Below are 19,296 nucleotides of genomic sequence, written 5' to 3'. Positions count from 1 at the left end.
CTCTTTGCTTTGTGCATGCAGCGTGTGGTGTAAATGTCCGTAATGGTGGGAAGAGAGAACCCAGTGATCTTCTCATCTGACCTCACTATCCACTGCAGGGTCTTCCGATCGGAGATGGTGCAATTTTTGAACCAGGCAGTGATGCAGCTGCTCTGGATGCTCTCAATACAACCTCTGTAGAATGTGGTGAGGATGGGGGGGGGGGGATGTACTTTTCTCAGCCTTAGCAGAAAGTAGAGACGCTGCTGGGATTTCTTTGCTATGGAGCTGGTGTTGAGGGACCAGGTGCAATTCTCTGCCAAGAAATTTGGTAATCTTAACAATCTCTACCAAGGAGCCGATGTTCAGCTGAGAGTGTTTGCTTTGTGCCCTCTTGAAGTCAACAACTGTCTCTTCTGTTTTGTTCACATTCAAAGACATGTTGGCTCTACACCAGTCCGTTAGCCGCTGCACCTCTTCTCTGTAAGCTGACTCGTTGTTCTTGCTGATGAGACCCACCATGGTCGTGTAATCGGCGAACTTGATGATGTGGTTCGAGCTGTGTGTTGCAGCACAGTCGTGGGTCAGCAGAGTGAACAGCAGTGGACTGAGAACACAGCCCTGGGGGCCCCTGTGTTCAGCTTGATGGTGTTGGAGATGCTGCTCCCGATCTGGACTGACTGAGGTCTCCCAGTCAAGAAGTCTAGTATCCAGTTACAGTGGGAGGTGTTCAGGCCCAGTAGGCTGAGCTTTCCAATCAGTTTCTGAAGGACGATTGTGTTGAATGCTGAACTGAAGTCTATGAACAGCATTCGAACGTACGTGTCTTTTTTGTCCAGGTGGGTGAGGGCCAGATTGAGGGAGGTGGCAATGGCATCGTCTGTTGAACAGTTGGAACGGTACGTGAAGTGCAGGGGGAGCAGTGAAGGGGGCAACAGGGTCTTGATGTGCCTCATGACAAGCCTCTCGAAACACTTCATGATGATGGATGTGAGTGGAACGGGACGGTAGTCATTGAGTCAGGACACTGAAGACTTCTCCAACACGGGGACGATGGTGGCAGCAATGAAGCACGTTGGATCGGTGGCGCTGCTCAGGGAGATGTTGAAGATGTCAGTGAGAACATCTGCTAGCTGGTCTGCACATCCTCTAAGCACCCTACCAGGAATATTGTCTGGTCCAGCAGCCTACTGTGGGTTGACCCTGCACAGGGATCTCCTCACATCAGCCAAGGTGAGACACAGCACCTGGTCATTTGGAGGAGGGGTGGACTTCCTCGACGTCACATCATTTTCCGCCTCAAAACGGGCATAGAAGTTATTCAGCGCATCTGGAAGGGAGGCATCACCCATCCAGTCAGGAGATGTTGTCCTGTAGTTGGTGATGTCCTGAATGCCCTTCCACACGCGCTGCTGTCCTGGAAGTGGCTGTGGATGCACTGGGCATGTGCATTCCTTGCCCCCCTGATGGCCCGGGACATTTTGGCCCTCACTGTTGTTAGGACTGCCTTGTCACCCGTTCTGAAGGCGGAGTCACAGGTCCTCAGCACCACACGCACATCCGCGAGCATCCCTGTCTTCGGGTTAGAGCGTGTAGTGATGGTCTTGGACACAGTGACATCATCGATGCACTTACTGATGTGACTAGTCACTGATGCAAGTGAGTGGCTGTTCTGTGAGTGAAAACATCTTCTTATATACACTTGCTGAATGTTTTTTTTGGCACCATTCTTTGTAAACTCTCGAGTCTGTTGTGCATAAAAACCCCAGGAGATCAGCAGTTTCTGAGATACTGAAATCACCCTGAGCGGCACCTAATTAATTAGCTTGATTAGTTTGGCTTTTTCTTAAAGACATGCAGGGTGTGCACTGCACCCTTGAACCCAGGTCCAAGCCATGTCAGAGGCCATTGTCAATGTTAGCGGGATGGCCTCTGGCCACCTGGTGGTACAGAACACCATGCTACGGAGGCGTGTGAAAACACAGAAGGAGGGAAATGCACCACAAGGTCCACATTGACAAGGTCAAACCGTGCTCAGGGACCTCAGAAAGTGCCAGTGGCGCCTGGACATGATGATTCATTTCACACATTCCACACAGGCTGAAGTCCAATCATGCAGTCCTTTCTGAGGCTGTGCCACACAAACTTTAGTACAACCAGTTTCTCTGATGCCTTCTGGCCCGGATTCGAGAGGCCGAGTATGGAGTCAAAAACAGCCTGCCTTCATTTTGTGGGCCCTCTGGGACAAAGGTTACCAGTTGAGATATGGCACAAGAGAGAAACTCCAGCTTCGCCAAAATTAATCTCAGCTAACCATAGGCCCATGGCTGCTGTTCAGTGAGGCTGGGCTTCTGGGTTAATAGTTTGGTCGGCTGCCAATCCAACATAATCTACCCCCATGTGTATGGTCTCAATGGCGGGCCATGAGAAGCATTATTTTTCCTGTTGATATGTTGGATATCAGTAGTGAACTCTGATATGTAGGCCAGGGAGTCTTGCTGTCGTGCAGAAAAAGGGTTTGACATATTTGGTCAACGAACACTATGAAATCTGCTTAGAACGTGGATCAGTACTTGGAATTCTGATGTTGTGGCCATTACAAAGACTTGGATGGCTCAGGGGCAAGAATGGTTACTTCAAGTGCCAGGCTTTAAATGATTCAGAAAGAATAGGAAGGGAGGCAAAAGAGGTGGAGGCATGGCATTGTTGATCAGTGATAGTGTCACAGCTGCAGAAAAGTAGGAAGTCATGGAGGGATTGTCTATAGAATCCCTGTGGGTGAAAGTTATGAACAGGAAGGGGTCAATAATTCTACTAGCTGTTTTTATAGACCATTCAATAGTAACAAGGACATCGAGGAGCCAATAGGGAGATGGATTCTGGAAAGGAAAGGAGTAATAATAACAGGGTTGCCCTGATGGGAGATTTTAATTACCCAAATACTGATCGGCATCTCTCTAGAGCTGTCATGGTCCCATCTGGCTGCCCCGTCTCGCTCTTATCTCCTTGATTATGCCTTAATTCCAGTCGTTAGATTTTCAGTTGCTGCTAGTTCACTTAATCACAGCACCCCTGGTTTCCATCAGAGACTGCAGGATAAGAACTCTGGCATCACAACCATAGGTCGCCAGTTCGTTGGTCTATTCCCGTGTGATAACTTCATTTCCCGACCACTTAGAACCATTAGTTCTAAGCTCAGCTCCAGTTTCAAGTTATTCCATGAAAACCCCGTCTCCGTGCCAAGACCCTATATCAGAGCTCCATGTCAAGATTCCTCCTGGTTATCTGTTCCACATTCGTGACAGTGCAAGCACCTCACAACCCAGTCTGCGTGTCTGTGTCTAGCACTTGGGCTCATCCCCAGTCGCTCCATGTAACAAGAGCAAGGGGTTTAAATGGTGTAGAGTTTGTTACGTGTGTTCAGGAAGGTTTCTTGACACAATATGTACATAAGTGTACAAGAGGAGAGGCTGTACTTGATCTGGTATTTGGAAAGGAACCTGGTCAGGTGTCAGATATCTCAGTGGGAGAGCATTTTGGAGATAATGATCACAATTCTATCTCCTTTACCATAGCATTGGAGAGGGATAGGAACAGACAAGTTAGGAAAGCATTTAATTGGAGTAAGGGGAAATATGAGGATATCAGGCAGGAACTTTGAAGCATTAATTGGGAACAGATCTTCTCAGGGATATGTATGGTAGAAATCTGGAAAATGTTCCAGGGAAATTCCCGTTCGAATGAGACAGGGAAAAGTGGTAGGGTACAGGAACCATGGTGCACAAAGGCTGTGTAAATCTAGTCAAGAAGAAAAGAAAATCTTACCAGCTTACTAGAAGATTATAAGGCTAGCAGGAAAGAGCTTAAGAAGGAAATTAGGAGAGCCAGAAGGGGCCGTGAGAAGCACTTGGCAGACAGGATTAAGGAGAACCCCAAGGCATTCTACAAGTATGTGAAGAGCAAGGGGATAAGACTAGAGAGGATGGGACCAATCAAGTGTGACAGTGGAAAAGTGTGTATGGAATTGGAGGAGATAGCAGAGGTACTTAATGAATACTTTACTTCAGTATTCACTATGGAGAAGGATCTTAGCGATTGTAGGGATGAATTGCAGGGGGCTGAAAAGCTTGAGCATATAGATATTAACTCCCTACTTGTACATAGTTTTTTTCCTTTTGCTTGTTTTTTCTTTCCACTCTTTTCTATAAGTGTGTACCTCAGATAAATACTATGTGGAGATTTGTGACATATATGATTATATGATATATATGTACAATGTCTGAAATAAATCTTATGGAAATGTTTGTTTGATGATGAACTTCAATAAAAGAAAATAAATTACAAAAAAAAGATATTGGATCTGCTTTTGGAAAGCATCAAGTTGGATAAGTCACCGGGACCGGACGAGATGTACCCCAGGCTACTGTGGGAGGCAAGGGTGGAGATTGCTGAGCCTCTGGCGATGATCTTTGATCTTTGTAAGGGGATTTCTTCTTTGTGGGGAGTTGCTTTCTGTATTGGGGTTTCTTCTTTATGTTGCTACATATGTTAATCAAAATGGCTTCTTTGTTTTGTCAAAAGTAGGAATGCTTCTTTATTATGCTAAGTGCTTTCTCTCACAGTTGTTTGGGTTAAAATTACTGATATTGTGAACTGTATTAGTTTGTTAACCAATTGGGATTAATGTTATTCTTACTTCTGGGTCTGTAAGCTGATTGTTGGCAGGCATTTTGGGAAGTCAACACGAGAGGGTGAGAGAGAGAGGACGTGATGCTGTAAGCTGGGTGAAGGAACGGACCCCGAGAGGGGGTCCGAGGCCAGGAGATCACTTCGGGTGGTCCTGAGCATCGAGTTGAGGAGGTCTGAGGGGATCGAAGGGTGGTCAGAAGACTTCTTTAATTGAGCTCCAACGGTTGTGCACAAAATGGTTTGGACTTTGATAAGTTTGGCGCCTTTTCTTTATTTTCTTTTCCTTCATGTATACTGTATCATTATTAATCACTTAGTTTTAGTAATCTCTATATAAAGTGAAATAATTTAATCGCATATGATGTACTGTCTGTTTATTGGCGGGGTTGGGGATATCACACAGCATCCACACAAGCTGATTATCCCGTTTTGCGGGTCTGAAGGCTACTCCCCCTAGAGCCTAGACAGAAGTGAGCTGAGTGAACCTGAGTCTAGCCAGGGGGTTACAATCAATGGGGATAGGAGAGGTTCCGGAAGATTGGAGGGTTGCGGATGTTGTTCCCTTATTCAACAAAGGGAGAGGGATAGCCCAGGAAATTATAGACCACTGAGTCTTAATTCAGTTGTTGGCAAGTTGATGGAAAAGATCGTGAGAGGCAGGATTTATGAACATTTGGTGATGTATAATATGATTAGGAATAGTCAGCATGGCTTTGTCAAAGGCAGGTCATGCCTTAAGAACCTGACCGAATTTTTTGAGGATGTGACTACACACATTGATGAAGGTAGGATTGTAGATGTAGTGTATATGGATTTCAGCAACGCATTTGATAAGGAACCCCATGCAAGGCTTATTGAGAAAGTAAGGAGGCATGGGATGCAAGGGTACATTGCTTTGTGGATCCAGAATTGGTTTGCCCACAGAAGGCAAAGAGTGGTAGATGGGTCATATTCTACATGGAGGCCAATGACCAGTGGTGTGCCTCAGGCATCTGTTCTTTGATCCCTACTCTTTGTGATTTTTATAAATGATCTGGATGAGGAAGTGGAGGGAGGGGCTAGTAAATTTGCTGATGACAGAAAGGTTGGAGGTGTTGTGGATAGTTTGGAGGGCTGTCAGAGGTTAGAGTGGGACATTAATAGGATGCAAAACTGGGTTGAAAAATGGCAGATGCAGTTCAACCCAGATAAGTGTGAGGTGGTTCACTTTGGTAGATCAAATAGGATGACAGAATATAGTATTAATGGTAAGACTCTTGGCAGTGTGGAGGATCAAAGGGATCTTGCTGTCCGAGTCCACAGGACACTCAAAGCTGCTGCGCAGGTTGACTCTGTGGTTAAGAAGGCATGCGGGCATATGGTTCATTGGCCTTCATCAATCGTGGGATTGAGTTTAGGAGCCGAGAGGAAATGTTGCAGCTACATAGGACTCTGGTTAGACCACTTGGAGAACTTGTGTTCAGTTTTGGTCGCCTCACTATAGAAAGGATGTGGAAACCATAGAAAAGGTTCAGAGGAGATTTACAAGGATGGTACCTGGTTTGGAGGGCATGCCTTATGAGAATAGGTTGAAGGAACTCAGCCTTTTCTCCTTGGAGCTACGGAGAATGAGAGGTGAACTGATAGAGGTGTATAAGATGATAAGAGGCATTGATCATGTGGATAGTCAGAAGCTTTTTACCAGGACTAAAAAGTCTAACATGAAAGGGCACATTTTTAAGATGCTTGGAAGTAGGTACAGAGGAGCAGTCAGGGGTAAGCTCTGGTGGTTTCAAAGTAACTGCATTGTCCGACATGTTCAATTACTCTGGAATCGTCCTAGAGCATCAGGGCCTCCAATGTAGGGTTTCACATAGAAAGTGACAGAGGCATTTTATGTTTTTTGAAAAAACACAGTAATTCATTTATTGAGCATCAAAAACTGAACACAAAGCACAGTAAAAGTCCTTTACATCATTACGTCAACATGTTAGAACAGCTTCTTAAAGTGAACCTGAAATGAATGGCAGTGGCTGTGAATTATGTACATTTCCACCAATCACATCACCCTACATCCACACCATGAACTATGATGGACACAGACCCAATAGATAACCACATTGACACACTCCTGACCTATGATGAAAATGCTCTCAACATATAACCACACATCTTACCATTGATGGGCACATACCCACCTGGGAATCTACAGTACCTCTAGAAAAGAGGCAAGATGACTACCTGTCATGGCTAACAAGTACTGGTAGCTATTAGACCTGGAGAGCTAATACACTTGAGCCAGAATCATCCTTTTACCTCAGAGCCAGCAGACAGTGAAGAACGGGTATTTATTTTTTCTCTCAGTTCTGTGGGTGCTGAGACAGATTATCTTCTCTGGCTACATTAAGTGAACTCAGCCCAAGAAAGCTCTGCACAAATTATATCCTTCAGGTGGAATTCTCAGGAAGCTTGAACAACACATTGTAGGGATGAAAGAATTATCATCAGAGGCAGAGAGAGAGAGAGACATTCTCTTTGTCGCTGGATGCTTCACATTCCCTTACCTTTCCTCATAATTCTTCAGATCCAGGTGCCTGGAGGGAAAAATGTGAGTGTGAACCCATTGGTGAAATTAGAATCTCAGAATAATCTCTCAGAGGTTTCCTGCAAAACTATTGCTGGAGAAAATAACCGGAAAAGTTCCTGATCCTTTCCCATCCTCGGTGTCATCTCTATGTCCTTGTATTCCTCACAAGCCCAGCAGAAGTTGTCCTTCTCCTCCCTAAACTCATACCACATGAAGGAGTGGACAGCAGACTCCCCAACTGAGAGACAATGAAAGGAGTTGGTTGCAGCCTTTATGTGAAATGATTTTTCCTGACAGTCAGCTCTGTATCTGTCCATCAGGTGATGTGTACAGAGCAATCACATTCCCTCAGTCTGGGAGACAGCTCTCCCTGTCCCTGTCCCTGGATATTTGCGCAGAGAATGTTGCAAGTTTGGCCAGGCTTGGAACAACCTGACTGGGTTCCGATCCAGAGTCCAGGTTGATGCTGGGTGCTTCACTCCATTTTACTCTTCCTCTGTTTACAGTAAAGTTGCAACTGAGTCACTTGCTGGGTCATTTCAGACGGTGGTAATTGACAAACATCAGGGCCTCTAAAAGAAATGATGCACGGAGAGATCTTTAGTTTCAGGATACACCCAGAGATTGATGTCTAGGCCAGTCCCTGGAGGAATGGGATGGCATGGTGATGTTTTGAGGGCAGCACAGTAATGTAGTTAGTATAACAGCTTACAGTACGAGTGATCAGAAGATCAGGGTTCAGTTCCTGACACTATCTGTAAGGAGTTTACAAGTTCTCCCTGTGATCATGTGGTTTTCATCCAGGTGGTCCGATTTCCATCCCACATTCGAAAAAGACATTCGGGTCAGGGTTGGTAAGCTGTGGACATGCTACACTGGTGCCAGATGTGTAGCAATGTTTGTGAGCTACCCAAGCACATGTTTGATTTCATTTTATGTTTTGAAGTACATGTGATTAATAAAGCTAATCTATATCTTTACCTTTATCCAAGGTAACTGGAAATTGCTGGCTGCTGTTGAACTGGAGGAAAAGATGGGACGAGACTGTAGGGACAGGAATGGACAACAGGAGAAGAGGAACTGTTTTGTCATAAAAATCACTATATTGTGGCGACCCATTTCCTGGCACATCCGAACCGGCTCACAATTAGCTAGCCTACGGGGGTTTGCGAGCACAGAGCTTTGGAGCCTCTGCGCCTCGGGGGGCAGGTTGAGGGAGGCTTAAAAGTGAGGCTGAAGATTTCGAATAAAGTTTTTCCTTCGACTGCAGTTACCGACTCCGTGTCCTAATTTTAGCACTGCATGTAGCACACCGCTAAAATTGATGACCCCGACGGTCCAAACGAGTTTTGGACCAGAAATGACCGACGGCGCCTCTGTTCATGCGGTTTCGTTGAAACTGCTGGGTTTCTGGACACAGCGACCGAACCTATGGTTCCAGCAAGCCGAAGCCCAATTCCACGTTCGCCAGATCACCTCAGAAGACACCCGCTACTACTATGTGGTGAGCTCCCTCGACCAGGACACAGCGGCCCAGGCCGCGGAGTTCGTACAGTCGCCCCCGGCAGACGGCAAGTACACGGACTTCAAAGCCCTGCTCCTCAGGACTTTTGGACTCTCACGGCGTGAGCGGGCTGCCCGTTTACTGCACCTGGATGGCTTGGGCGACAGACCTCCATCGGCTTTAATGAATGAGATGTTGTCTCTGGCCGGAGGACACAAGCCCTCCCTCATGTTTGAGCAGGCATTCCTGGAGCAGCTGCCCGAGGACATACGCCTGCTGTTGTCCGACACGGATTTCAGTGACCCCCGGAAGGTGGCAGCCCGGGCGGACTTGCTGTGGAACGCCAAAAAGGTGAGCGGGGCGTCCATCGCACGGATCTCCCAGCCACGCTCCCGGCAGCAAAGCAGTCCAGGCCCGGCTGCAGAGCCCGCCAACCCCCGGCCCAATGAACACTGGTGCTTCTACCACCAGCGGTGGAGCACAGAAGCCCGCCGTTGTCACCTGCCCTGCAAGTTCCCGGGAAACGCCAGGGACAGCCGCCACTGATGGCTATGGCGGCTGGCCATCGGGATACCCTCCTGTATGTGTGGGATAGAAGGTCGGGACGCCGGTTTTTGGTCGATACTGGTGCCGAGATCAGCGTTTTACCTCCGACGAGTGACGACACCCGCAGCAGGGCACCGGGTCCCCCCCTGAGGGCCATGAATGGCAGCACAGTAAGGACCTATGGCACCCGTCAGGTGCAGCTACAGTTCGGCTCCAGCCAGTTCACGTGGAACTTTACACTGGCCACCGTAGCCCAACCGCTTCTGGGTGCGGATTTTTTGCAGGCTCACAGCCTACTGGTCGACCTGTCCAGGAAGAGACTGGTACACGCCGAGACCTTTCAGACGTTCTCCCTGGGTGCAGCCCAGTTGCCAGCCCCTCACCTCGGCTCCATCACACTGTCCGACAACGACTTCACCAGGGTCCTGGCGGATTTCCCATCGGTTCTGGCACTGCAGTTCACAGCGGCCATGCCCCGATACGGCGTACAGCACCACATCCCAACCCAGGGACCACCCCTCCACGCCCGCGCTCGGCGGCTTCCCCCAGATAAGCTCCGACTGGCGAAGGAGGAGTTCCAGAGGATGGAGGGATTGGAGATCATCCGACGGTCCAACAGCCCATGGGCCTCCCCCCTGCACATGGTGCCCAAAGCGACGGGAGGCTGGAGACCGTGCGGCGACTACCGCAGGCTGAACGAGGCTACCACACCGGACCGCTACCCTGTGCCGCACATTCAGGACTTTGCAGCAAACCTGCACGGCGCACGGATCTTCTCCAAGGTAGACCTCGTCTGAGGGTACCATCAAATCCCGATGCATCCTGACGACGTCCCCAAAACGGCTCTCATCACCCCATTTGGCCTTTTCGAGTTCCTCTGCATGCCGTTCAGCCTGAAGAATGCCGCACAGACGTTCCAGTGGCTAATGGACGCGGTGGGACGGGACCTGGACTTCGCGTTCATCTATTTGGACGACATCCTCATAGCCAGCAGCAGTTGTCAGGAGCATCTGTCCCACCTCCGTCAACTCTGCGCCCGACTGAGTGAGTACGGTCTTACAATCAGCCCCGCCAAATGCCAGTTCGGACTTGATACCATTGACTTCCTGGGCCACAGAATTACTAAAGACGGAGCAACCCCTCTGCCCGCTAAGGTAGATGCGGTCCGCCACTTTCCCCGACCCACCACGATCAAAGGCCTTCAGGAATTCGTAGGTATGGTCAATTTCTACCACCGCTTCTTCCCTTCAGCTGCCCGGATCATGGACCCCCTGTTCGCCCTGATGTTGGGTCCGAGCAAGGACATTACCTGGGACGAGGAGTCCGCCGCCGCTTTCGTTCAAACGAAGGAAGCTTTGGCGAATGCCGCAATGCTAGTACATCCCAGAATGGACGCCCCTACCACCCTCACAGTGGACGCATCTAACATGGCAGTCAGTGGGGTGCTGGAGCAACTCATCGCAGGTCACTGGCAACCCTTGGTGTTTTTCAGCAAACACCTGCGGCCACCCGAGCTCAAGTACAGTGCTTTCGACCGGGAACTGTTGGCGCTCTACCTGGCAATCCGGCATTTCAGGTACTTCCTAGAAGGTCGGCACTTCACCGCGTTCACGGACCACAAACCACTTACCTTCGCCCTACTGTTCATGCCCTTTCCCAAGGGGTAGACTTTGAGGCATTGGCAGAGGCACAGCAGGCAGATGAGGAGATTCCGAGTTACAGAACCACAGTCTCCAGGACTTCCCCGTGGGCCCGGGTGAGAGGACCCTACTCTGTGACGTCGCCACCGGCCAGCCCCATCCCGTCGTCCCGACAGACTGGCGGCGCCGTGTTTTCGACTCCATTCATAACTTGGTGCATCCTTCCATCCGGACGACTGTCCGGATGGTTTCCAGCAGGTTCGTATGGCATGGACTCTGCAAACAGGTCAGTGAATGGGCCAAAACATGCATGCACTGCCAGACGGCCAAGGTGCAGTGGCACACCAAAGCCCCACCGCAGCAGTTCCATCCCACCCACCGGCGTTTTGACCACATTCATGTGGATATCGTGCGCCCCCTGCCAGTGTCGCGCAGAGCGCAGCACCTCCTGACTATCGTGGCCCGGTTCACGAGATGGCCAGAGGCGGTCCCGCTCACCGACACCACCTCCGAATCTTGCGCCCGAGCCCTGATCACCACCTGGATATCTCGCTTTGGTGTACCGGCCCACATTACCTCCGACAGAGGCGCCCAGTTCACCTCCAGCCTGTGGTCAGCTATGGCCAGCCTTTTGGGGACTCAGCTGCACCACACAACTGCCTACCACCCACAGTCGAACGGGCTTGTGGAGCGTTTCCACCATCACCTGAAGTCGGCCCTCATGGCCCGCCTGCGAGGAGCCAACTGGGCGGACGAGCTTCCCTGGGTCCTACTCGGCATCCGCACAGCGCCCAAGGACAACCTGCATGCCTCGTCGGCCGAGTTGGTATACGGCGCGCCCCTGGTCGTCCCCGGGGAGTTCCTACCAGCCTCACGGGGGCAAGAGGAGGATCCCGCAGCAGTCCTGGGCAGACTACGCGGGAAGCTCGGTAACCTGGCCCCCATACCCACTTCACAGTACGGGCAGAACCCGACCTGCGTACCTAAAGACCTGCAGAACTGTAAGTTTGTGTTTGTACGAAGGGGCGGGCATCGGCCACCGCTGCAGCGGCCATACGAGGGGCCGTTTATGGTGCTCCGGAACAACGGGTGCACGTTCGTGCTGGACGTTGGGGGGAAAGAGAAGGTTTTCACGGTGGACCGACTCAAACCGGCCCATGTGGACCTGGCGCAACCGGCCGAGTTTCCGGCACCTCGGCGCAGAGGCCGACCTCCCAAGCAGGTTCCGGCCCAGACTGTGCACATTGGGGGGTGTATCGCCAGTTCTGGGGGGGGGGTTATGTGGCGACCCATTTCCTGGCACATCCGAACCGGCTCACAATTAGATAGTCTACGGGGGTTTGCGAGCACAGAGCTTTGGAGCTTCTGCGCCACGGGGGGCAGGTTGAGGGAGGCTTAAAAGTGAGGCTGAAGATTTCGAATAAAGTTTTTCCTTCGACTGCAGTTACCGACTCCGTGTCCTAATTTTAGCGCTGCATGTAGCACACCACTACAATATGTTATAAAAATAATAAATAGAGCAGAAGAGGAATACTGAGGTAGAATTGATGGACAATTCATAAATTTGATGGTGGAGGAGAAGAAGTTATTCTTAAATAGGTGGGTGTAGGGCCTCAGGCTCCTGTACCTCCTTCCTGTTGGTAGAAATGAGAAAAGGACATGTCCCAGATGGTGAGAATCCTGAATGATGGACTCTCCCTTCTTAAAGCACCACAGCTTCAGAATGAAGACCCAGACCTACATTTGAGGAAATGTTTCTTCTTCTCCACCATCTGATTTCTGAATGGTCTATGAATCCATGAACAGTACCTCACTATTCTCTTGCACTGCTTATTTATGGATTTATTGTAACTGGAGGCCCAGAGAACACCAATAAACTCACCAAGATCCAGGTCCCAAAGGGGGGACTTTCACTTTGTGGTCTCCACCGTTTCCCACTCCACCCAGAGCAGAGACGATGGTGGAGGGCCCTGGGAGGAGGAGGAATCTATGAAGGATGAGGTTGGGGTTAGAGGCACCATAGGTGCAGTGAAGAGAAATTAATCAGACTGAGGATGTCATGACGATGGGGTTTGATGGAGAGTTAGGAGGGAGAAGGCTGTTCTCATGTGCTGTGCCAAGAACACATCTCATGGCTCTTCAGGTCAATCGAGGATAGACGTAACATCTCTGGCTCTTGTTGCCTCATCCATCACTCTGGTACGACAGGGGGTCATTCCTCTCACCACATGATAATCCATGTAGAACCCTCTTCCTACAGTTCAAAATCTCATTCACTTTTAATTGTTACACATTGCACTGTTAGTGCAATAATTTTTAATTATTTCTTTTATTTTATGAATTTTGATCAACAGTACAGTGACTATCAAACATGCACAAATTAGTAAATAAAGAGCTTTATTCCAATTAAAACATATCATATGTATTATACAGATGGTTTTAAAATGGATGCAGAAAGCAAGGCTGGCAGTCAGTCTTCATCTGTAAAGGCAGAAGAGGAGCAGGTGTGATGGTTAAGTGTTGCTTAGCTGCCCAATCACAGGCTAAAATCAGCACTTGAAGTGGTGTATGTGTGTGTGTGTGTGAATGTGTGCCTGTACACGTGCATATGCCTGTGTGGTATGCGTCTGTGCAAGCACGTATTTGTGTGAGTGTGTGTCTGTCTGTCTGTCTCTGCTACACGTGTTTCAGGTCTGTTATGCGTGTGTGCATTTGCAATTAATACGCGTGTGTGTGTACATGTGCATTTGTGTGTATGTTTCTGCTCTACATGTGCTTTAGTTCTGTGTAGTGAGTGTCTGCGTGTGAACATGAACTGTGCACATATCCAGGTTCTGTATCAATCTCCTACATGGGTTCTGTATCTGTTAGAGTCTGCTGTACATCGTGTACCTGATCTTTATGTCTAAACCGTACAGATGCAACATGTCAGGTGAAGGTCAAGTTCAAATCTGGGATCTCACATTGTCTTCAGGTAATATTTCAACAATGTTGGCACCACAGTCATATATCTCATGAAGAACAACAGCCAAATTAACAGGATACATGTGCAAAACTTGGAAATGTAGCAAAACTCCTGACATTTATTCATAATCACACTCATCATGACACCAAATCTCAGACATATTCTTATACAGACTCACTTTCGCACACACACACACTTCTAGAATTCCAGTTAGATTCTGCCTTTTTACAAGCTCAGTACAAGCCAAATAATTCTGCTGGTGAGACCACTCCCGCAAAGTAGCTTTCCATTCTTGGCAGTGGGTCTTAAACATACAATCTTCAGAGCCAGACGCACAGCGAGAGCAAAAGAGAATGAAAGAGAGAAACTCCGCTGAGAAGAATCTTGTCATTGGGTCTTGAATGCCTCTGATTGTATTACTTTATAAGCCTAGTTAAAACATAATGAGATTGCTATTATTTGTCTTGCTCCATACAAAATTGAGTTAAGACCAACTTTAAGGAGGTAAAATTCTTCTATTCACTGCCCTGGGGTTTCTGCCAGAGGAGTCAAAGCTCTTTTGGATTTATGGTCAGCAGGAGGGCTTGAAAGGGAACAAGAACCACAGTGTGTTTGTGTTGCCTTTAAGGCATTTGTTTTGTTTATTATATTTTCACTTTAGTAATTCATTTGTTATCGCTTTCTAGTTAAATTTAAGGTTGTTTAAAGTAAATTTGTTGTCTATGATATATCGCGGCATGCGATGACGTCACACCCGGATTCGCTGCGTCCTGTGGGAAAATACCGGTTTGGAGAAACGGGAAGGAGGGGGCTTATGTGTGCAGGATCAGCGTGAGAAAAGTTTTCTTTCTACGCACTAGAAACATTAGAGAAGCAACGCCGTAAGTTCATAAGATAATCGATATGTTGAATTTAAAACGTTAATGCTGATTCTGTTAAAAAATAATGATGGTTGATAAAGTTTATGTTTTTTGTTATTTAAAGAGTTGCAGATAGTTTGTGCTGAAGTGTATTTAAAGCCAGTCAATGGCGTAGGTAGATTCTGACTGTATGTTGCACTTTAATGTAATATAGTTGTTGTAGTTTTACTTTTGCAAGTATTTATGATGTAAATGTGATGTCAAGAAGGAAACAAATACTGTATATATTTTGTATTGTTTTATCAACAGTTTTCACCATACGTTAATGTGGAAGAGTGAACAGTAAACAGTTAATCTTACTGGGAATGCCTCATTGACTGGTTTATGCTTGGTGTTTAGTTCAGAGTTCTTTTACACATGTGTGAGAACACTACAGTGAAAAGGCGGCATTACCAGGTGTTTTAAGTGCTACAATGGCATCACGATCCAGCATCAAGTCGTTGCCATCCAGCAAAAGGGGCAGTAAGGCATCAACAAGTAAGGCTGCCCGTGCAAGAGCTAAGGCAGAAGCCGCCAAGGTGCGAGCGTTGTACGCCGAACAAGAAGCAAAATTGAAAAAGGAAGCGGCTGCCAGAGAAGCCGAAAACCTAAAGGAAGCAGCTGCCAGAGAAGCTGAAAACCAGTTGGAAAAGGTAAGGATAGGGTCAGAGTTAGAAGTGCTGATGTTACACTGAGAAGCCAAAGCTGCCAGGGTGAAAGCAGAGATAATGGAAAGTGCTGAAGAAATGCATGTTCTAGATGACGTAAAATCTACTTCAGTAAGGACCAGTTTGGAACGCACAAGCGACTATGTCCGATCTCAAATGGGCTTGAAGATTCGTTCTTTCTCTCCATACTTATATGCTAACATCCCATCTCACAGGGTGTCTCAGAGAGGCCCAATTGCATCACATCCATCCGAGGAAGACAATTTACCCTTGCAACTCCGCTACGAATTCAAGAATGAAAGGGCTGATGACAAATACTTCTTGACACCAAACTTACCAGATTTGGCGAGAGGAGAGGCAAAGGCTGAATTCAGAACAGCAAATTCCATAACAAGTGTACACCCTCAGTCATATGCCCGCCAACATATTCCCCCAGGCCGCATGCCACTTGCAGTTGAACCCATGGCACAGTATTTCGCACGACGAGATCTCGTCACTTCAGGACTATATCAGTTTGATGACAAACCTGAAAACTACCGTGCATGGTACTCCTCATTCGCCAGTGCTATCCACGGAGTCCAGCTCGGAGCAACCCAAGAGTTGGATCTTATGGCGAAATGGCTGGGAAAAGAATCATGTGAACAGATGAGACGCATACGTTCAGTGTACATTAACAACCCCAAGCTAGCCTTACGCAAAGCATGGGAGAGACTTCGGGAGTGCTATGCGGCCCCTGAAGTTATTGAACCGGCACTATTTCGACGTCTGGAAAATTTTCCTATGGTGTCAGCCAAGGACCTCACTAAGTTAAGAGAGCTCAGAGATCTACTCATGGAGATTCAAGGTGCCTAAGAAGATGGCTATTTAACTGGTCTATCATACCTAGATACTTCATATGGGATTAGATCAATCATGGACAAACTTCCATTTGGGCTGCAGGAAAGGTGGATGTCTGTTGGCTCAGAGTACAAGGAAGAGAACGATGGTCGACTTCCTCCCTTTGAGTATTTCATTAGGTTTGTGTGCAAGGTGGCGAAGAAGCAAAATGACTCTAGCTTCATGAGTCCAGGTAGCAGTACAATTTACACCAAGCCAGTTAAATCCACTTCGAATAATTTCAACATTAATAAACCTGTTTCAGTGTGTAAAACTGAAGCCTTTACAACTAACAATGACCCTAGCAAGAATTGTCCATTGCGCAACTAACCCCACCCACTCAAAAAATGCAGAATGTTTAGAAAAAAACCCCTTGAAGAGAGGATGGCCCTTCTCAAGGAGAAAAAAATATGTTTTAAATGCTGTCCCTCTACCTCTCACCTTGCTAGAGAGTGTACGATCTCCGTGAAGTGCCCGGAAAGTAATAGCGCTAATCATGATGGGGCCATGCATCCTGGCCCGTTACCGCAAACCGACAAAGCTCCTTCACCCTCACAACAGGACGGCGGGGAGGGAGAGGCTCACTCCAGGACAACTGTTGTCAGCTCGAGCTGTACAGAAGTTTGCGGTCAAGCTCAGTCAAGCCGTTCTTGTTCAAAGATCTGCCTCACTAAGGTGTACCCTAAGGAAGCCAAAGACAAGGCCATCAAAGCCTATGTAATTCTGGACGATCAGAGCAATCACTCACTAGTCAGACCAGAGTTCTTTGACTTGTTCAACATTGAGAGTAATCAGTTCCCATACTACCTTAGCACTTGCTCAGGCAGCGAGGAAACTTATGGAAGGAAGGCAGAAGGCTTCCAGCTCGAGTCCCTGGATGGTCAAATTGGCATCTGTCTCCCTCCACTCTTAGAGTGCAATGAAATTTTGAATAACCACACTGAGATCTTGACGCCAAGTGCAGTGCTACACCAACCACATCACCACATTGCCAAGCACATCCCAGAACTGGACCCAAAAGCAGAAATACTCCTGCTATTAGGAAGAGATGTTCTCCAGGTGCACAAGGTTAGGCAGCAGGTCAATGGACCACATGACGCCCCCTTTGTGCAACGCCTGGATCTGGGCTGGGTGGTGATAGGAGAGGTGTGCCTTGGCAATGTACACAAACCGAAAGTTAACACACTCAAGACCAATGTGTTAGAGAGTGGCCGCCATTCAATTTTTCAACCCTGCACAAGTTTCATGTGTATCAAGGAAGCACGACAAAGCTTTAACAAATATAAAGTAACCGACAAGACGCTGGGTCAGTCAGTCTTCGCTCAAACTGAGCATGATAATAAACTTGCTCCATCAGCACAAGATGCCATTTTCTTAAAAATAATGGACACCAAGGTCTTCAGAGATGAAGCAAATAATTGGGTTGCCCCACTACCTTTCAGAGAAACACACCAGCGCTTGCCAAACAAAAAAGAGTGGGCAGTCAAGCGGTTAACGTCCTTGCAAAAAACCTTGAAAAGGAAACCTGAAATGCAGCAACATTACGTAGCATTTATGGAGAAGATCTTCACTAAATGACATGCTGAAGTAGCACCGCCACTGAGGGAAGGCGAGGAGTGCTGGTACCTCCCAACGTTTGGGGTTTACCACCCACAAAAGCCCAATCAGATCAGGGTGGTCTTTGACTCCAGTGCTCAGTGCGCTGGTATTTCCCTTAATGATGTGCTCCTTACAGGCCCCGATCTTAACAATACCCTTCTCGGGGTCCTGATGCGCTTCCAGAAGGAGAAGGTCGCAATCTTAGCGGACATCCAGAAGATGTTCCATTGCTTCTTAGTACAGGAGGACCATCGCAATTTCCTCCGTTTCTTATGGCACAAACGTAACTTACCTTGCACTGCGGATGAATGGGCCCAGGCAAGGACGTTATCTTTAAAGCAACTCAAAGAGCAGCTTTTGCAAGGGGGTTTTCGGCTCTCCAAGCTAATAAACCAATACCAAAGGACAGCCCTTTGAGGAAATTCAACCCGATCCTGAAGAATGATATAATTTGCATTGGAGGCTGGTTAATACACTCCCAACTTCCAGCCGCAGAAAGGAGTCCAGTAATCCTGCCCAAAGACAGCCATGTGTCCTTACTGCTCACTTGCCATCACCATGAACAGGTAAAGCATCAGGGCCGTCACCTGACGGAAGGAGCAATAAGGGCAGCAGGACTATGGATCGTAATTCATTACTTCACAAATGTGTAACCTGCAGGAAACTGCAAGGGAAGATGGAAGCTCAACGTATGGCGGACCTCCCACCAGAACGCCTCGAAGCCTGCCCTCCTTTTACATATGTGGGGCTCGATGTATTTGGTCCCTGGACTATCACTACAAGACACACCAGAGGAGGACAAGCAGAGAGCAAGCGGTGGGCCATCATGTTCAGCTGCATGAGTTCAAGAGCAGTACACATTGAGGTCATCGAATCTTTGGATACATCCAGCTGCATTAACGCTCTCAGGCGCTTCTTTGCGCTAAGAGGCCCTGCAAAACAGTTAAGGTCTGATTGCGGCATGAACTTTGTTGGAGCGTCCAAGGAGCTGGGGATGGACAAAACGGTGCAAAGGTACCTCAGTCAACAGGGATGCAACTAGGAGTTTAACACACCACACGCCTCTCACATGGGAGGTGCATGGGAGCGGATGATTGGTATCACCAGAAGAATTCTTGATTCAATGTTTCTGCAGCAACGCACCACACTAACCCACGAGGTACTGTGCACACTAATGGCAGAGGTTACAGCCATTATAAATGCACGACCACTCCTATCTGTTTCTTCTGACCCGGAAAGCCCCTTCACACTCTCGCCATCAATGCTCCTTACGCAGAAGGCAGGAGCTCCCCCTCCACCAGGGGACTTCTCTGATAAGGATTTGTACACAAAGCAATGGAGACAGGTTCAGGCTCTGGCAAATTG

General features: G+C 48.0%; 1 protein-coding gene across 3 annotated transcripts in view; it reads right to left on the bottom strand.

Moving 5' to 3' along the window:
- Window positions 1–13,270: 13,270 nt before the first annotated feature.
- The window catches only part of LOC132406386 (latent-transforming growth factor beta-binding protein 4-like), a 105,934-nt gene continuing 99,908 nt past the window's right edge, over window positions 13,271–19,296 (bottom strand). For all 3 annotated transcript variants that reach the window (XM_059991989.1, XM_059991990.1, XM_059991991.1), the window contains one exon: window positions 13,271–14,318. In XM_059991989.1, the coding sequence (XP_059847972.1) occupies window positions 14,311–14,318 (8 nt within the window). In that variant the 3' untranslated portion in view covers window positions 13,271–14,310. The remainder of the gene's footprint in view (window positions 14,319–19,296) is intronic.

Source organism: Hypanus sabinus, chromosome 16, assembly GCF_030144855.1.
Source record: "Hypanus sabinus isolate sHypSab1 chromosome 16, sHypSab1.hap1, whole genome shotgun sequence".
Taxonomy (NCBI): domain Eukaryota; kingdom Metazoa; phylum Chordata; class Chondrichthyes; order Myliobatiformes; family Dasyatidae; genus Hypanus; species Hypanus sabinus.
This window is presented reverse-complemented; position numbering and strand designations above follow the sequence as displayed.